This window comes from Trichosurus vulpecula, chromosome 7 (assembly GCF_011100635.1).
Source record: "Trichosurus vulpecula isolate mTriVul1 chromosome 7, mTriVul1.pri, whole genome shotgun sequence".
NCBI classification, from domain to species: domain Eukaryota; kingdom Metazoa; phylum Chordata; class Mammalia; order Diprotodontia; family Phalangeridae; genus Trichosurus; species Trichosurus vulpecula.
In genome coordinates, this window is record NC_050579.1 from 196758807 (window position 1) to 196773847 (window position 15041).

Genomic DNA, 15041 nt, shown 5'->3' on the forward strand with positions numbered 1-15041 from the left:
GCTGTTGGAAGGACCAAAGATGCTCTATAAACTAGAAAGCATCATACAAATGTAAGCAGTTATTGTTACTTACCTCATAGTTTTGTTGTGAGGAAAGCATTCTGTGAAGTTTTAAGCACCATGTAAATGAGATATTATTATTAAGTAGGACAAAATTAGTGGTAAACCAAATTCTGAATTCTAAAAGCTTAACACAGGAAGACATTAGAGGAGAGATTCTGCTGGAATGGAGAAGCTCTTCTTGTGAAGAGGAACCTTCACAGGGCTTGCCAAGCTATCATTTTCTGATACGGAGAAATGGCAAATTTGGCTATTTACAAGGTTGGGAGGCTCCATGGGAACTGACAATAGTGAGAGTCAGCCTCCAGATTATATTGGGGTTTAGTTATAACACGGTAGTAGAATGCCTGCATTGACCGTATTGTTTGGAGATAACAGTGGCTGAGGCAATCAATTTTTTCTTCTTGGTCTTAAAAAGAAGCCAACATAGTTCTTTAGGCACTACCAACTATAAGTAAGAAACTACTGAACTGAATTGAAGAATAACTAAAATTAAGAGAACACATTAGGTCACCTCAGCTCTTTACCTGAGACTAAACTGCTAATTAGTCTAGGGAGCAACTATCTCATGGAATTACCTATCTCTTATATTTGTGAATGAATGAAAAGGCACTGAATAAACACTATGGCAAAGCACTGCGCCATATGCTGAGGATACAAACAGAAAAACTGAGGTAGTCTTTGCTTTCAGGAGCTCACACTTTAACTTAAGAGGATTTCACATTAATGACATTTCATTGCAGAGCAAATGAGAAGGCCCAGGTCAGATGGCAGTGCCTGAGGGCTGAAAACTGCCATTGAGATGGCCTTCCCTTTGCCTTGGCCCAGACGTGAAGTCTACCCACATATTTACTATATTTCATATGCGTAAGTATGAAATAATAGGTATATAGCCAACTAAATGCAGCTAGTTAAAGGACCTGTAATATTTTACTTGCATACCAAGTCAGCAACTCCTACAAAAGGATAAGATTTTGTTGCTCTTTATATTTGTAAGACGTACCTGTGATCTGTCTAGTTTTCTTCATATTAGCATCCTTGATAGAAAAATATTTACTGTGCCTTGGTGGAAAAGTTGTAAATGAGAGACTAAAAAATTACATAAAAAACAAAAAAGACATGGCCAGGGCCTACCATCCAATTTTTGGATATAATCTCTTTGGAAGACAAATATAGCAAATAGCTACATCAAATGTGAGGATCAAAAGTTTTACTGATAAAGGAAATCCTTTGAAATAGCAGATTTGAAATATGTTTTATAGTTTTTTTACTGTACACTCTACAAAGCAATCTTGTTATTGTTTTTTACATTTAGTACAGTACTAGATTTTGTTTTTCCAATATTTTAATGCTACACTGAAATGCAGCTGTTTCCAGAATTCTATAGTTTCACCTTGTTCCTTCTCACTTTTCAAAACTCTCCCTTCCTTTAGCTGCCTACACTAGCACTTATTAGGCGTTTAAAAAAAAAAGCCACAGGCATACTTTTCTTTAAAAAGTAAAATGCACAGGGCTACATAGGATGAACTTACTTTTGCTACCATAGCAACCACTGTGCCTTTTGAAGGTTACTTGACTGGTGTGAAAGTTATTTTTTATATAATTGCTTAAAGTTAACTATTAAGGAAACTTTCAGCTTCCTTAAATTGTTGTTTAAAAATGGCTTTTGGGCAATATAGCTATGGAGAAGTGATAAAAGAGGTTTCTTTTCTCTATCGTTAAGAGACCTTGAAAATTAGTTACATCTTAAATAATTTTTGTTGAATGAACTAAAACTTTAGCATAAAATATCTGTGGTACATTAAATGAAATATTGTATAAAAATCAATCTTATTTGAAAAACTCCCAATTCTTAATGGCTGTATATGTTTAAGAACACTGCCATCTTGTGGCTTTGGGGCCTACTGCAAAATTGTTATAGAGAAAATAACATCAGATTTTCTCCTATTTGATTAAATTGTATGCCTCAAATATATGATGGGTTGGAAATCTAGCATTTAAAAAATAATTTCATAGGAAGACTACTGGAAATAATTTTAATATCCATGACCCATTTACTAAGTGCTTTGGCTCATATGTCCTACTTAAAAGCAATTTCTCTTTTTTATGACTGCAAGTTTTCAAGGGGAGTTATCCATTTAATTTTTAAGCAGAATAAGCTTTAAGAAGATCAAAGAAGAGTTTTTTTACTTCAGTTCTTCAGCCTGCTGTTCATATAATTTTCTCCTAGAAAAGCTATCATTTTAATCACTAGAGCCCCAGGAAAAAATTTGTTTTTTGTAGCACCTTAAGATATGCTTTACTTTTGATATCTACCAGCGTGGTATATTTAAACTATCCCTCCCCCCCAATCTGCCTTCTAGTTTTTTAGGTAGACAATGGGGATTACACAATATAATAATAATAATAGTAAATAATCTGGAACTGTAATCCCACATCAAGACCAAATAGCTACATCATCAACAAATAACCACTGAGATCCTACCATGCACAGGTTCTGTGAAAGATGCTGGAGAATATAAAAGCATATAACATTAGGTTTTTGACTTACAAGGGTTTGTCTTCTGGAGGTACAGACAACATACATACATAAAAAGATAAATAAAACTTCAAGGTACCATTTTCTAAATGTCAAATGTGTGGTATAGACAATAAGTGTTCCAGAAGTTCACTGGTAGTATATGTTATATCTTGTATTGAAATTACAGAACCACTGCTAATAAACAAACAGATAAATAAGCAAAAGTAAATTCTGAAGCTGGTCTATGAAAAGGGTACTAGACTAGTATCCGAAGACCTGGGTTTCATTCTAGATTAACATCTATCTATCTATCTATCTATCTATCTATCTATCTATCTATCTATCTATCTATCTAGTTCCTTGACCTCAGGTTAGGAATCCCTATTATACAGGATCACAGATCTGGAGCAGGAAGGTCCTTCTGGAGTCATCTAATTAATCTCCTCACTACAGACTGGAAAAGTCACTTCACTTCTTTGAGCCCCTTTCCTTATCTGTAATATGAAGACAATATTTTTGCTATCTCCTCCACAGACTTATTTTAGTAGTATTACTATAAATACCACGAAAGTGATCAAATAAATTAACATATGCAAAGCATTTTGTATCCATAAAGCACTACATAAATGAGTTATTTTTATTAGAAAATGCTAATATTTTTCATCATAGAAAATAAATTAAAATGTCTATGACATGAATATTAAACATCATATCATTAAATAATCAGAAGACAATCAGATCACGTAACTTTTGCAGATATGGTGAGGGGGTAAATTCTTAAACAAGCAATAGAAATAATTATAGAACAGAAAACAGATAATTTTGATTATGTTAAATTGAATAGAGACTGCAGGAACCAAATTAATGCTGCGAAGACAGTCTCTGTTAAGGACCTGATATTGGAAACAGAGGCAACAGAAATATGTAAGACCAAAGGTCATTCCCTAATAGGTAAGTGGTCAAAGGATGTGAACAAACAGTTCTCAAAAGAATTGAAAACTTTTAAACAACCTATATGAAAGAATGTTCCATATTATTAGTAATGACACATGCAAATCAAAACAACTCTGAGGTTTTGCCTGATAACTAGCAAATGAGAAAAGAGGTCAAAAATGGAAATGGTCAATATTGGTGGGGGAAAGCAAGCATTTATATGGCACCTACTATCATATGCCAATCGCTATATAACATGCTTTACAAATATCACTCTCATTTGATCCTCACAACAACGCTGAGAAGTAGATGCTGTTATTACTCTCATTTTACAGTTGAAGAAACTGAGGCAAACACAGGTTAAGTGACTTGCCCAGGGTTACAAAGTTAGTATGGTCAGATTTAAACTCATGTGTTCCTAACTCTAGGCCCAACACTTTATCCACTATGCCACCTGGTTACCCCTAATATTGGAAGGATTGTGGAGAGACAGATATACTAATACACCGTTGGTGGAGCTATGAATTCATTCAACCATTATGGAAAGCAATTTGGAACTACTGGAAGAAAGTGCCTAAAATATTCATACCTTTAACCTAGAGATTCCACTGCTGCCCTCTCCTCCTCTATCCCAAAGGAGGTCAATAGTAAAAAGAAAGGCTTCCCATATACCAAGATATTAATAGCAACAGTTGCTATAAATATATAATTCCGAAGCAACAAACTGCAACATAGCAAAGAATTGGTAACAAAGATGGCCATCAAATGGAAATGGCTAAACAAGTTGTAGTACATGAATGTCATGGAATAGTACTGTGCTGTAAGAAATAGTTGGATGAATATAGAGAAGTTTGGGAAGACTTACATGAACTGATGCAAAGTGAAGTAAACAGAACAAGTCAATCAAGTCAATGAACAAGCATTTATTAAGTGATCGTTATGTGCCAAGATGGGCAGCAAGGTCACACAGAGAATAGCATGCCAGGCTTGGAGTCAGAGATACTCATCTTCCTTAGTTCAAATTTGGCCTCAGACACTTACGAGCTGTGTGACTCTGAGCAAGCCACTTAATCCTGTCTGTCCCACTTTCCTCATCTGTAAAATAAGCTGGAGAAGGAAATGGCAAACCACTCCAGTATCTTTAGCAAAAAAAAACCCCAAACAGGGTCATGAAGGGTTGGACTTGATGGAAAAATGACTAGACAAAAAAAATGTGCCAGCTACTACATTGAATGCTGAGGATACAAAGTAAGGCAAAAATCTGATCCCTGCCCTCAAGGAGCTAGTCTTCTAAATAATATATTTAATATATATAAAGACAACAACATTGTAAATACAAAGAAAGCTAAATGCTGTAAAATTAGGAGTTTGGCCCCAAATAAGAAATATGAAAAGCAATCTTTGATTTTTTTGAAGAGCTGACATACTTTAAATTTGGGATATTGCATACAATCAGACTTTTTCCATATATCGCTTGGTTTGACTGAACACCCCCGCCCCACCCCCGCTTTTATATTCTTTGTTAAAAGGAATGACTCTCCTTGACAGGGAACAAGAAGGGGTATCTGCTTTGGGAAATGTAGATGACATAAAAATAAAAGATTTCAATAAAATTTTTTTTGAAAAATAAATCAAGTTACTTTTTCTGAATGCAATTCCTGACTAAGAAGTTCCTAAGTGAGAATGGCCATTTATGCCCTTCTACTGCTATGAGAACTGATGTTGCTCTTTGAGTCCTTGCCATTAATGCCACAGAAAACTACCATCATCAGAGTCCTCCTCCTCACCTCTTCCATGTTGTCACTACCACTTAAGTCCCACTACTTACCAAATAAAAGTACTTTTCCAACTCCCAACCAAATAAAAACAAATTTATAACTGCCATTGATGCTGATGGAAATCTGTGCCTCCCAAAAGCCATTATTTTGGATGCTATTAGAATTCCTTCTCCAAGTACTGAAAGAAATGTGTTTGATTCAGTTAAATAAGATACATATTTAATCTGACCTGGTTCCCAGCTTCTACTCTCTCCCTTTTCTAATACTTCACAAAGATGCCAAATTTATCTTCCTAAAGCACCGGGCTGATCATGTCAATACCCTGCCTAAGAATCTTCAATGGTTTTATCCTATTCCCTTTAGGATAAAATACAAATTTATAAATCATCATTTAAAGCCCTTGGTGATATGCTGCTTCTTACCTTTCACATTACTTCCCTTATACACTCTAAGATACCAGCCACACTGTCCTACTAGCTTTTCCCCCGAACTATACACCTTCCTCTAACTTTAAGCCTTTGCACAGGCATGCCTGAAACTCATTCCCTCCTTATATCCACCTCTCAGGATCCCTAGCTTTTTTTTCTCCCTACTTGTTAGTGTTCACTTTCTACTTAAATTATCTTTTATTTACTCATCTCTTTTTAGGCTATATCACTCAGGAGAATGAAAAACTCCTTGGGGTATGTGTATATGTGTATATACACATATATGTATGTACATATGTATGCTGTTGTTCAGTTGTGTCTGACTCATTTGAGATTTTTTTATTTAACATTCCACCCCCAAATACATGTAAAAACAATTTTTTACATTAGTTTTCTAAAATTTCCAATTCTCTCCCTCCCTTTCCTCTCCCCCTCATTAAGAAGGCAAGCAATTGGATATAGATTATATATACGCAGTCATGCAAAACATATCTCCAGATTAGTCATGTTGTGAAGGAAAACACAGACCAAAAAACAAACAAAAAAACAAGAAACATAAAGAAAAAGTATGCTTTATTTGCATTCAGATTCCATCGGTTCTTTCTCTAGAGATGGACAGCATTTTTCACCACAAGTCCTTCAGAACTGTCTTGGATCATTGTATTTCTGAGAATAGCTAAGTCATTCACAGTTGATCACTGTACAATATTGCTGTTACTGTGTACAATATTCTCCTGGTTCTGCTCATTTCACTTTGCATGGATTCATGTAAGCCTTTCCAGGTTTTTCTGAAAGTATCCTGCTCACTATTTTCCCCCCACTTAAATAGTATTTTATTTTTTTCCCCAGTTACATGTCAAGATAGTTTTTAGCATTCATTTTTACAGGATTTTGAATTCCAAATTTTTCTTCCTCCTTCCTGCCCCTCCCCTTTTCCTAAAATGGTAAGCAATGTGATATTATGTAAAACATATTTCCATATTAGTCACAGTTGTGAAAGAAGAAACAGATCACAAGGGGGGAAAAACACAAAAAAGGATAAAGTATATGAAAAAGTATGCTTTGATATGCACTAAAAGTTTATCAGTTCTTTATCTGGATGTAGATTGTTATTTTCCTTCCTGCGTCTTTTGTACACTTGGATCACTGTACTGCTGAGAAGAGCTGTGTCACTCATAGTTGATCATCACCCAATGTTGCTGATTTGTGTACAATGTTTTGCTGGTTCTGCTCATTTCACTTTGCATCATTTTATACAAGTTTTTCCAGGTTTTTCTGAAATCTACCTGTTCATCACTTCTTATCGCACAATAGCCTTGCATTGCATCAATATACCACAGCTTGTTCAGCCATTCCCCAAATGATAGGCATCCCTTCAACTTCCAATATTTCACCACTATGAAAAGTGCTGCTATAAATATTTTTGTACATGTGGGTCCTTTTCCCTTTTTTATGATCTCTTTGGGATATAGACCTAGTACTGATATTGGTAGATCAAAGAGTATGCTCAGTTTGGTTGTCCTTCGGGCATAGTTCCAAATTGCTCTCCAGAATGGCTGGATTAGTTCACAACTCCACCAACAATGCATTGGTGTCCCAATTTTCCCACATATTCTCTAACATTTATCATTTTCTTTTTTTGTCATATTAGCCAATCTGATAGGTGTGAGGTGGCACCTCAGAGGTGTTTTAATTTGTATTTCTCTAATCAAAAGTGATTTAGAGCACTTCTTCATATGTGTATAGATAGCTTTGATTTCTTCCTCTAAAACTGCCTGTTCACATCCTTTTATCAACTGGGAAATGGCTTGTATTCTTATAAATTTGACTTAGTTCTCTATATATTTGAGAAATGAGGCCTTTATCAGAGATACCTGTTGTAAAGATTGTTTCCTGGCCTTCTGCTTTCCTTTTAATTTTGGTTGCATTGGTTTTGTTTGTGCAAAAACGTTTTACTATAATCAAAATGATCTATTTTACATTTTGTAATGCTCTCTATCTCGTTTGGTAATGAACCTGTAACTCACTTAAGTTCTCCTTTCTTTAAGAATTTAGATGCTATTCCACTTGGTACATATATGTTTAGTACTGATATTCATTGTCTATCATGCCTTTTAGCAAGATGTAGTTTCTTTCCTTATCCCTTTTAATTAGGTCTTTTTTTTTTTCGCTTTTGCTTTGTCTGAGATCAGGATTGCTACCCCTGCTTTTTTTTTTTTTACTTCAGCTGAAGCATAATGGATTCTGCTCCAGCCCCTTACATTTACTCTGTGTGTGTGTGTTTCTTATAAACAACATATTGTAGGACTCTGGTTTTTGATATACTCTATCTGCTTCTATTTCTTGGGAGAGTTCATCCCATTTCCATTCACAGTTATGATTATTGTGCTTTACCCTCCATCCTATTTTTCCTCCTTTGTCCTCTCTCTCCTTTCACTCTTTCCCTTCTTAACAGTGTTTTGCTTCTGTCTACTGCTTCCTCTGGTCTGTTCTCTCTTCTGTCAATCCCCTCCCCTCTTACTTTCTTGTCGAGTAAGATAGATTTCTATATTTAACTGACTGTGTATACTATTCCCTCTTTGAGACAATACTGATGAGAGTAAGGCTCAAGTGATGCCCAATTACCCACCCTCCCATCTTTTTCTCCATTGTAATAGGTTTTTCTCACCTCTTCATGTGAAATAATTTACCCCATTCTACCTCTCCCTTTCTTCTGCACCCAGTGTACTTTTCTTTCTCATCCCTTAATTTATGTCATTCCCTCAAATTCACCTTATACACATACCTTCTGTCTATTTCTTCTAGCTGTACTATTACTGGTACAATTCAGTTCCATGGAATCCTTTATGTTTTCCTTCCCCCTTTTCCCTTTTTAGGCTTCTCTTGGGTCTTGATATCGGAGATAATTTTTTTTTTGTTCAATTCTGGTCTTCTCCTTATGAAAGCTTGAAATCCTTCTATTTCATTGAATGACCATTTTCCCCCTTTAAGTATTATTCTTAATTTCACAGGGCAGGTGATTCTTGGGTGTAATCCTAGCTCCTTTGTCCTCTAGAATATCATGTTCCATGACCTCTGATCCTTTACTGTTGCAGCTGCTGAGTCCTGTGTAATCCTGATTGTGATTCCCCAAAATTTGATTGTTTCTTTCTGGCCACTTACAGTATTTTTTCCTTGACCTGATAATTCTGTAATTTGGCTAAACTGTTCCTTGGAGTTTTTATTTTGGGATCTCTTTCCTCAGGTGATCAGTGGATTCTTTCAATGCCTATCTTGCCCTCTGTTTCCAGGATATCAGGGCAGTTTTCCTTGATAAAATACCTATTATCTATGTAACCTTGAAAGAAGGGTAAGTCAACTCAACCTCTCTGGGCCTCATTTCCTCATCTGTAGAATGAGCAGGTTGGGCTAGCCCCTTCTAGCTCTAGATTTTGGATTCTATGTGAACGTTTTTGGATCTCAGTTCTTCAATTTAAAAAATGAGGGGCTTGGACCTGATACCTTTTAAAAAATGAGGGGCTTGGACCTGATAACCTTTTAAGGTCCCTTCCAGCTTTTAAAACTATGATTCTGGTTAGTTTAAAACTCCCATGTCCATTATCAAGAAGCTATAGGTCTTAGCTCCAAGTTGCCAGTCACTTATTGTCCTATAAGCTGTCATCTTCTTTAACACACAGGTCTTTATGTCCATACGTTAGGAGGTAGCGTACTTTTCAGGGATGCACACATTGATAATGAGGTTGACACACACATTGCCAGAGCTAGCTCAGTGTTTGGGAGGCTCCAAAGGAAAGTATGGCAGAAAAGAGGTATCAGACTGACTACCAAACTGAAGGTCTACTGAGCTGTGGTGCTGACCTCACTGTTGTATGCCTGTGAAACTTGGACAGTCTACTAGCACCAAGCCAGGAAACTGAATCGCTTCCATTTGAATTGTCTTAGGAAGATTCTGAAGATCACCTTGCAAGATAAGGACTAGACACTGAGGTCCTCACTCAAACTAAACTGACAAGCATTCATACTCTGCTTCAGAGAGTGCAACTCTGATGGGCTGGCCATGTTGTTTGAATGCAACATGTGTGCTTGCCAAAAAAAAAGATTCTATGGAGAACTCAGACATGGCAAGAGATCACATGGTGGTCGGAAGAAATGATACAAGGATGCTCTCAGGGTCTCTCTTGGGAACTTTGGAATTGAGTGTGTGACATGAGAGACACTGGCACAGGACCACCTGGCATGCATCAGAGAAGGTGCTGTGCTCTATAAGCAAAGCAGATCTGAAACAGCTCAAATGAAATGCAGGATGCTCAAATATAGAGTATCCACCCCAAATGATCACACGGACTATTTATGCCCGACCTGTGGTAGAGAATTCTGAACTTGTATAGGTCTGATCAGTCACAATCGGACATAATGAAACTTGACTCTAGCATTGTGATGTCATTTTGGTCCTGTTTGAGAATGAAGGACAACAACCAACATTAGGAGGTAATTAAATTGTTTAGTAGAAAAAGTCCTAAACTTGGAATCAGGAGACCTAGGTACTAGTTTCAGCCCTGCTACCAGCTGTAAAACTATGAGCAACTTTTACTCATCTGGTTTCTTCATCTGGTAATATGACAGGGTTAGACTAAATGGTCTCTTATGTCCTGTTCGGTTCTAAATTCTATATTCTGGTTTAAAAATCTGTTAGATTTGTGTCCTGAATGATAAACTCAAATACAATTGCAGTAAGTCACACTTTTCCATATTTATTATTACAAGCTTTTCTACTCAATGTGCAGATTTATGCAAAAAATACATTATTATTCTGAACCAAGGACCGTGGACCTGATGGCTTCTAATTATTATGTAGCTCTGTGTTTTATTTAAATATGGCTTATACTCAGTATCCAACAAGATGATGCCCTACCAGCCAGACACTATTTATTTAGAACTGGGGGGGAGGGGGTAAAGTATATGCCAAATACACCAAGTAAAAATCTGTTTTGTACTCATACCAACTGTAATAATGATGTTTTGGGACTACTCTCTTTCATCTTCTCCCAAACGTCATGATAGCTGCCAGGGTCTTCAGCTAAAGAATCTTTTTTTTTTAAACCCTGAAGACAGAGTGATATAGTACCATAAGCAATCTTGAAAAGGGCATATATAAAGGTCAATGGAATTCCCCCCCCCACCTTACTTCTGTTAAACATACTGTAACATTTTTCTGTCACAGAATGTGAAATATATTGTATATAGCTGCATTTGCAGTGTAGTTGCCCTGTACTTTTGGCACATTTGCTTATAAATGTCATTTGCAAAAAGTCATGATCTAACCGATTAAAGTTTAAAAGTGCCCCATGACTCTCAAAACCTCATATGATCCATTTGAAAATATAATTTAAATGACTTTTTGGATTACCTACTGCTTTGAATTATCCACATGACTGCTTTCCTTCATTAGCGCAGATAATTGAGATTACTATTTCATTTTACTTGTCCTGAATATTGACTTCCAGTACAATTAAAGCAGAAGCAAGTAACTTTTTTTATATCCTAGGAGAAGATAACTCCTCACGATCTGAATATAGATACTTATACAAACACTGCATATGCATTGGCTTTTTAACATTTGAACCAGATTGTAACAGAGCTTAGAGCTGTCAACTTTTTTTTTTTGAGAAGTTATTTTCTTGGCTATTTTATTTTATTTTAACTTAATAGGTATATAATACATATATAACATTGTGAAACCTTCCAAAATTATTTAAAAATTTTTTTTTACAGTTATTTTTTCTATTTACTTTTTAAAGTTATCTTTTGTGCAAATGTCAAATGACTAAAGAACAAATGTAGTGGACTTTAAAATTCAAGTCTTTGCTCATCACTGGTTTAAGTAGAGCTTTTCTAAAGCTCTGGCAAATACTCAATGTTGAATAGGAAATATGAATAAGTATTGATGGTAGAAAGCAGTTATGAACTAGAAATCTATCTACTGACCAGGGATTCTTAACCATTTTTTTGTGTGATGGACCTCTCTGGCAGTCTGGTGAAGCCTATAAGGATGTCTCAGAACAATGTTAAATTAATAAAATAAATATAGAATTCTGTCTATTTATCAAGTTCCCAGGTTAAGAAACTCCTGCTATATAGGACCACAGATCTGGAGGAGGTAGGTCCCCTCTGGAGTCATCTAATTAATCTCCTCTCACTACAGAGGAGGAAACTGAGGCCCAGTCAAGGCTAAGTGATTTATCCAAGTGATTTGAACCAAGGACCATTGTTCTTTCCAATGTATTATATTGCTTGGTTTGACTTCTTTAAACTATTGTGGCTAAAAGTTAATTACTGGCTTAATACTGGGGGGGGAAAAAGTGGTGGTGGAGTATTTGGATACTGAGGCAGGGCTTGTTTTAAAAACAATATACAAGCAAATTCTGACTGGACTAGATTCTGTTTGAGGGGCACTGGGAATAACCAAGAAAAACCTGAAAATGGATACAGTCAATGCCGTCAAGGAGAATCCTTGGTTCCCACTACCACGGTGCATTATTTTTATTTTTTATTTCAGGAGGAAAGCGGATAAGTGTCGGGACACATGATTTCAGTCCAAGGGGGAACTACAGGTATGGCAGCTCCCTCTACCGATGCAGGTAGGGGCTGAATTAAAAGGCTAAAAGAGTTCGCATCAACCCTCAACTTTTTGAAATTTAAATGCTTACCATTTCCAGTAGGCTTCACTGGATACGTGTCTTTAAAATTTAAAATAAATTAAAGACCCTACCCCTTGCATTCACATTTAGAGCAGAGGTTCTTAACCTGGGGTGCATGAATTCTAAAAAAAAAAAAAAAACAATTTTGGGGGTGAATAACTGTGCTTCGTTGTAACTGGTTTCCTATGTAATCCTATGGATTTTATTTTATGCATTTTTAACGACACGATTCGTAGAGGCGACTTAGAGGCGTCACGAGACCGGCACAGAGTTAAAAACCTTCCCCACCAAGTCTCCCTTCGGGGTTTGCGGGGACTTTCTCTGCTCCCCACACCCCCCCAACCCCGTCCCGTCATCCCCTCCGCCCGGGGGTCGCCCAGGCCTGGAAAGTGGGGGCCCACCTGAACAGCCCCTCTCACCTGGATGCCCGGCTTCTGCAGGTTCTGCATGATGTAGTCCAGGCGGCGGCCCACACTGTTCTTGGCCTCAGCCGCCGAGCTTTTGGTGCTGCTGACCTTCACCGTAACCAGCGCCCGGTCAGGGCCGCAGGACATCTGCGCCGAGCCGCTCACGTGCACCTCGCGGGCCGGATTCTGGGCCGGTACCGGTGCCGCGGACGCGCATAAAGGCAAGTGGCTGCCGAGGTTCGGCATCGTCTCCCCAGCGGCGCCCAAGAAGCCATCCCGGCCCCTCTCGGCTAGCGGCGCCAGCTCGGCGAACACCCGGGACAGGGTAGCCGGCGGCCAAGGCATGGGAGTCGACTTTAGGTCCCCATGGCAACCGCGGCCTACGGTGTCCTGGGAGGAGAGAGGGGACGCGGTTGACTGCCGGCGCGAGTCCCTGGAGCCTTCGCTTTCGCGCAGGGAATGACGGGAAGACCTTTCTCTCTTCTGCGGAGCCAGCGCTGGCGAGCGCTTCCCGTGGCGCTTTCGCTGCATCACCGGCAGCTGCAGCCCGGGGACTGAGCCGAACTGGTCTGACACGCTCCCCGTCATCTTCTACCCATCGACCCCAGGGGGCCTCTTCTGTTGCGTGCGGGCGTGCATCACATTGTGAGGGCTCCGGGCCTTCGTCTAGTAGTACAGTGGGCAGGGCGGGGTTTGGAGGATCGGGGCCGTACCTCTGTGCCCCCGCTCCCCTATTTTCATCTTAGAAGATGGGTTGGATTAGATGACCTTTGAGGTCCCTTCCAGCCAGGAGTATGTTAGGAAATATCTAGCATTCAGGACACACATTTTAAAATTTAATCTGTTATTAACACTTTGTTAAGTCTAGAAAATCAACCAAACAACAGGCCGAGCCTCGGCGTCCTCGAAAGCCCGGTTAGAACGGTGTCCCGCAATCCCTGTTGTCTGTGATCCCATGAGCCCTCTTCCTCGAACTATAGCCGTAACCTCGTTAATCTCTGTCTCCAGTCTCTTCTCCAATCCACCCTCCGTACACCTGTGAAATGATAAAGGACTGAGCCCAACGGGTCACTCCCTTACTCAAGGAGCTTCAGTCGCTGCCTAGTATCTAGGATAAAATACAGCCTTTGACGTGCTGGTTTTAATCTATTTTCCCAGACTGATTTTTACACCTTTTCCATATTTGTTCCAGTCAAACTAGGATACTGGTTGCTCCCTTTACACGCTTTCTATTTCTGGCTCACTTATCCCCTGTTTTCTCTCTTCACTTAGGACTTTCTCAATCCATACTTCACTTCGAAGACAGTTCAAGTGCCAGCTCTTAGAAGAACCTTTATTCAGTTGTTAGTGTCCTATCCCCCAAATTTACTACATTTTCATTTTGTGTCCTTATTTGCCCTCTCAAAAAGTTGCTACAAAAGCTTTATGTACATCATCTCATTTAAACTGTATAACATTCTTTCGTTTAAACCTTATAACAACCCTTTCAGGTAGATAATACAGGAATTTCCATTTTAAAGATGAGGAAGCCTAGGCTTTGAGAAATTAAGTGACTTATACATGGTAACATACCTAGCAACTGAGGGAGGATTTGGACAAGATTTTCCTGTGGCCAAGTCTGGCACTCTGTCCACTATTTTATGCTGACCCATGTCATATAAGCTCCATGAAAGCAGGGACTTTATATCTCTGTACTACTAGGGGCCTACTACAGTGCCTGACACATAGTAGGTACTACATACATGTATGATGCCTTAAATTATATTGAGTTGGTGGTGGAACTTGGAAGTCAGATTAGACATTGGTAGTTCACTAACATTTATATTTTTTAGACCACATTTAAATAATGACTAAAAGTCTCTTATTACTCCCTCTGACATATGTACATGTTAATCAACTAATAAGCATTTACTAAATGACAGCTATAGTGCTACATACTGGGTATACAAAGAAAAAAATAAGGAATCTTTCATTCTCTCTGATCAATACCTAATCAATCCATAGCTTCAGACCTTTAGTGTGTTATAATTCATAGTTTTAAATAAGTGTCAACCCTGTTCATAAATGACCAAAGAGTCACAGAGCTTATGCAACTGCTGTTAACTCTAAAAATACCAAATTGCTCACACATTATCACAACCATAGTTAACTCTGAAATAACAAAATAAAACCAAAGAGCTAATAGTGGTCGTAAGTAAAAAGCTTTCTTTATTCCA

At 38.1% G+C, this 15041-nt stretch overlaps 1 protein-coding gene across 1 annotated transcript in view; it reads right to left on the reverse strand.

The window, feature by feature from the left end:
• The window catches only part of IRAK1BP1 (interleukin 1 receptor associated kinase 1 binding protein 1), a 34184-nt gene extending 20783 nt beyond the window's left edge, over positions 1 to 13401 (reverse strand). Inside the window, exon 1 of the mRNA XM_036768078.1 lies at positions 12838 to 13401. Coding sequence (XP_036623973.1) covers positions 12838 to 13356 — 519 coding nt within the window. The 5' untranslated portion in view covers positions 13357 to 13401. The remainder of the gene's footprint in view (positions 1 to 12837) is intronic.
• Positions 13402 to 15041: the final 1640 nt, after the last annotated feature.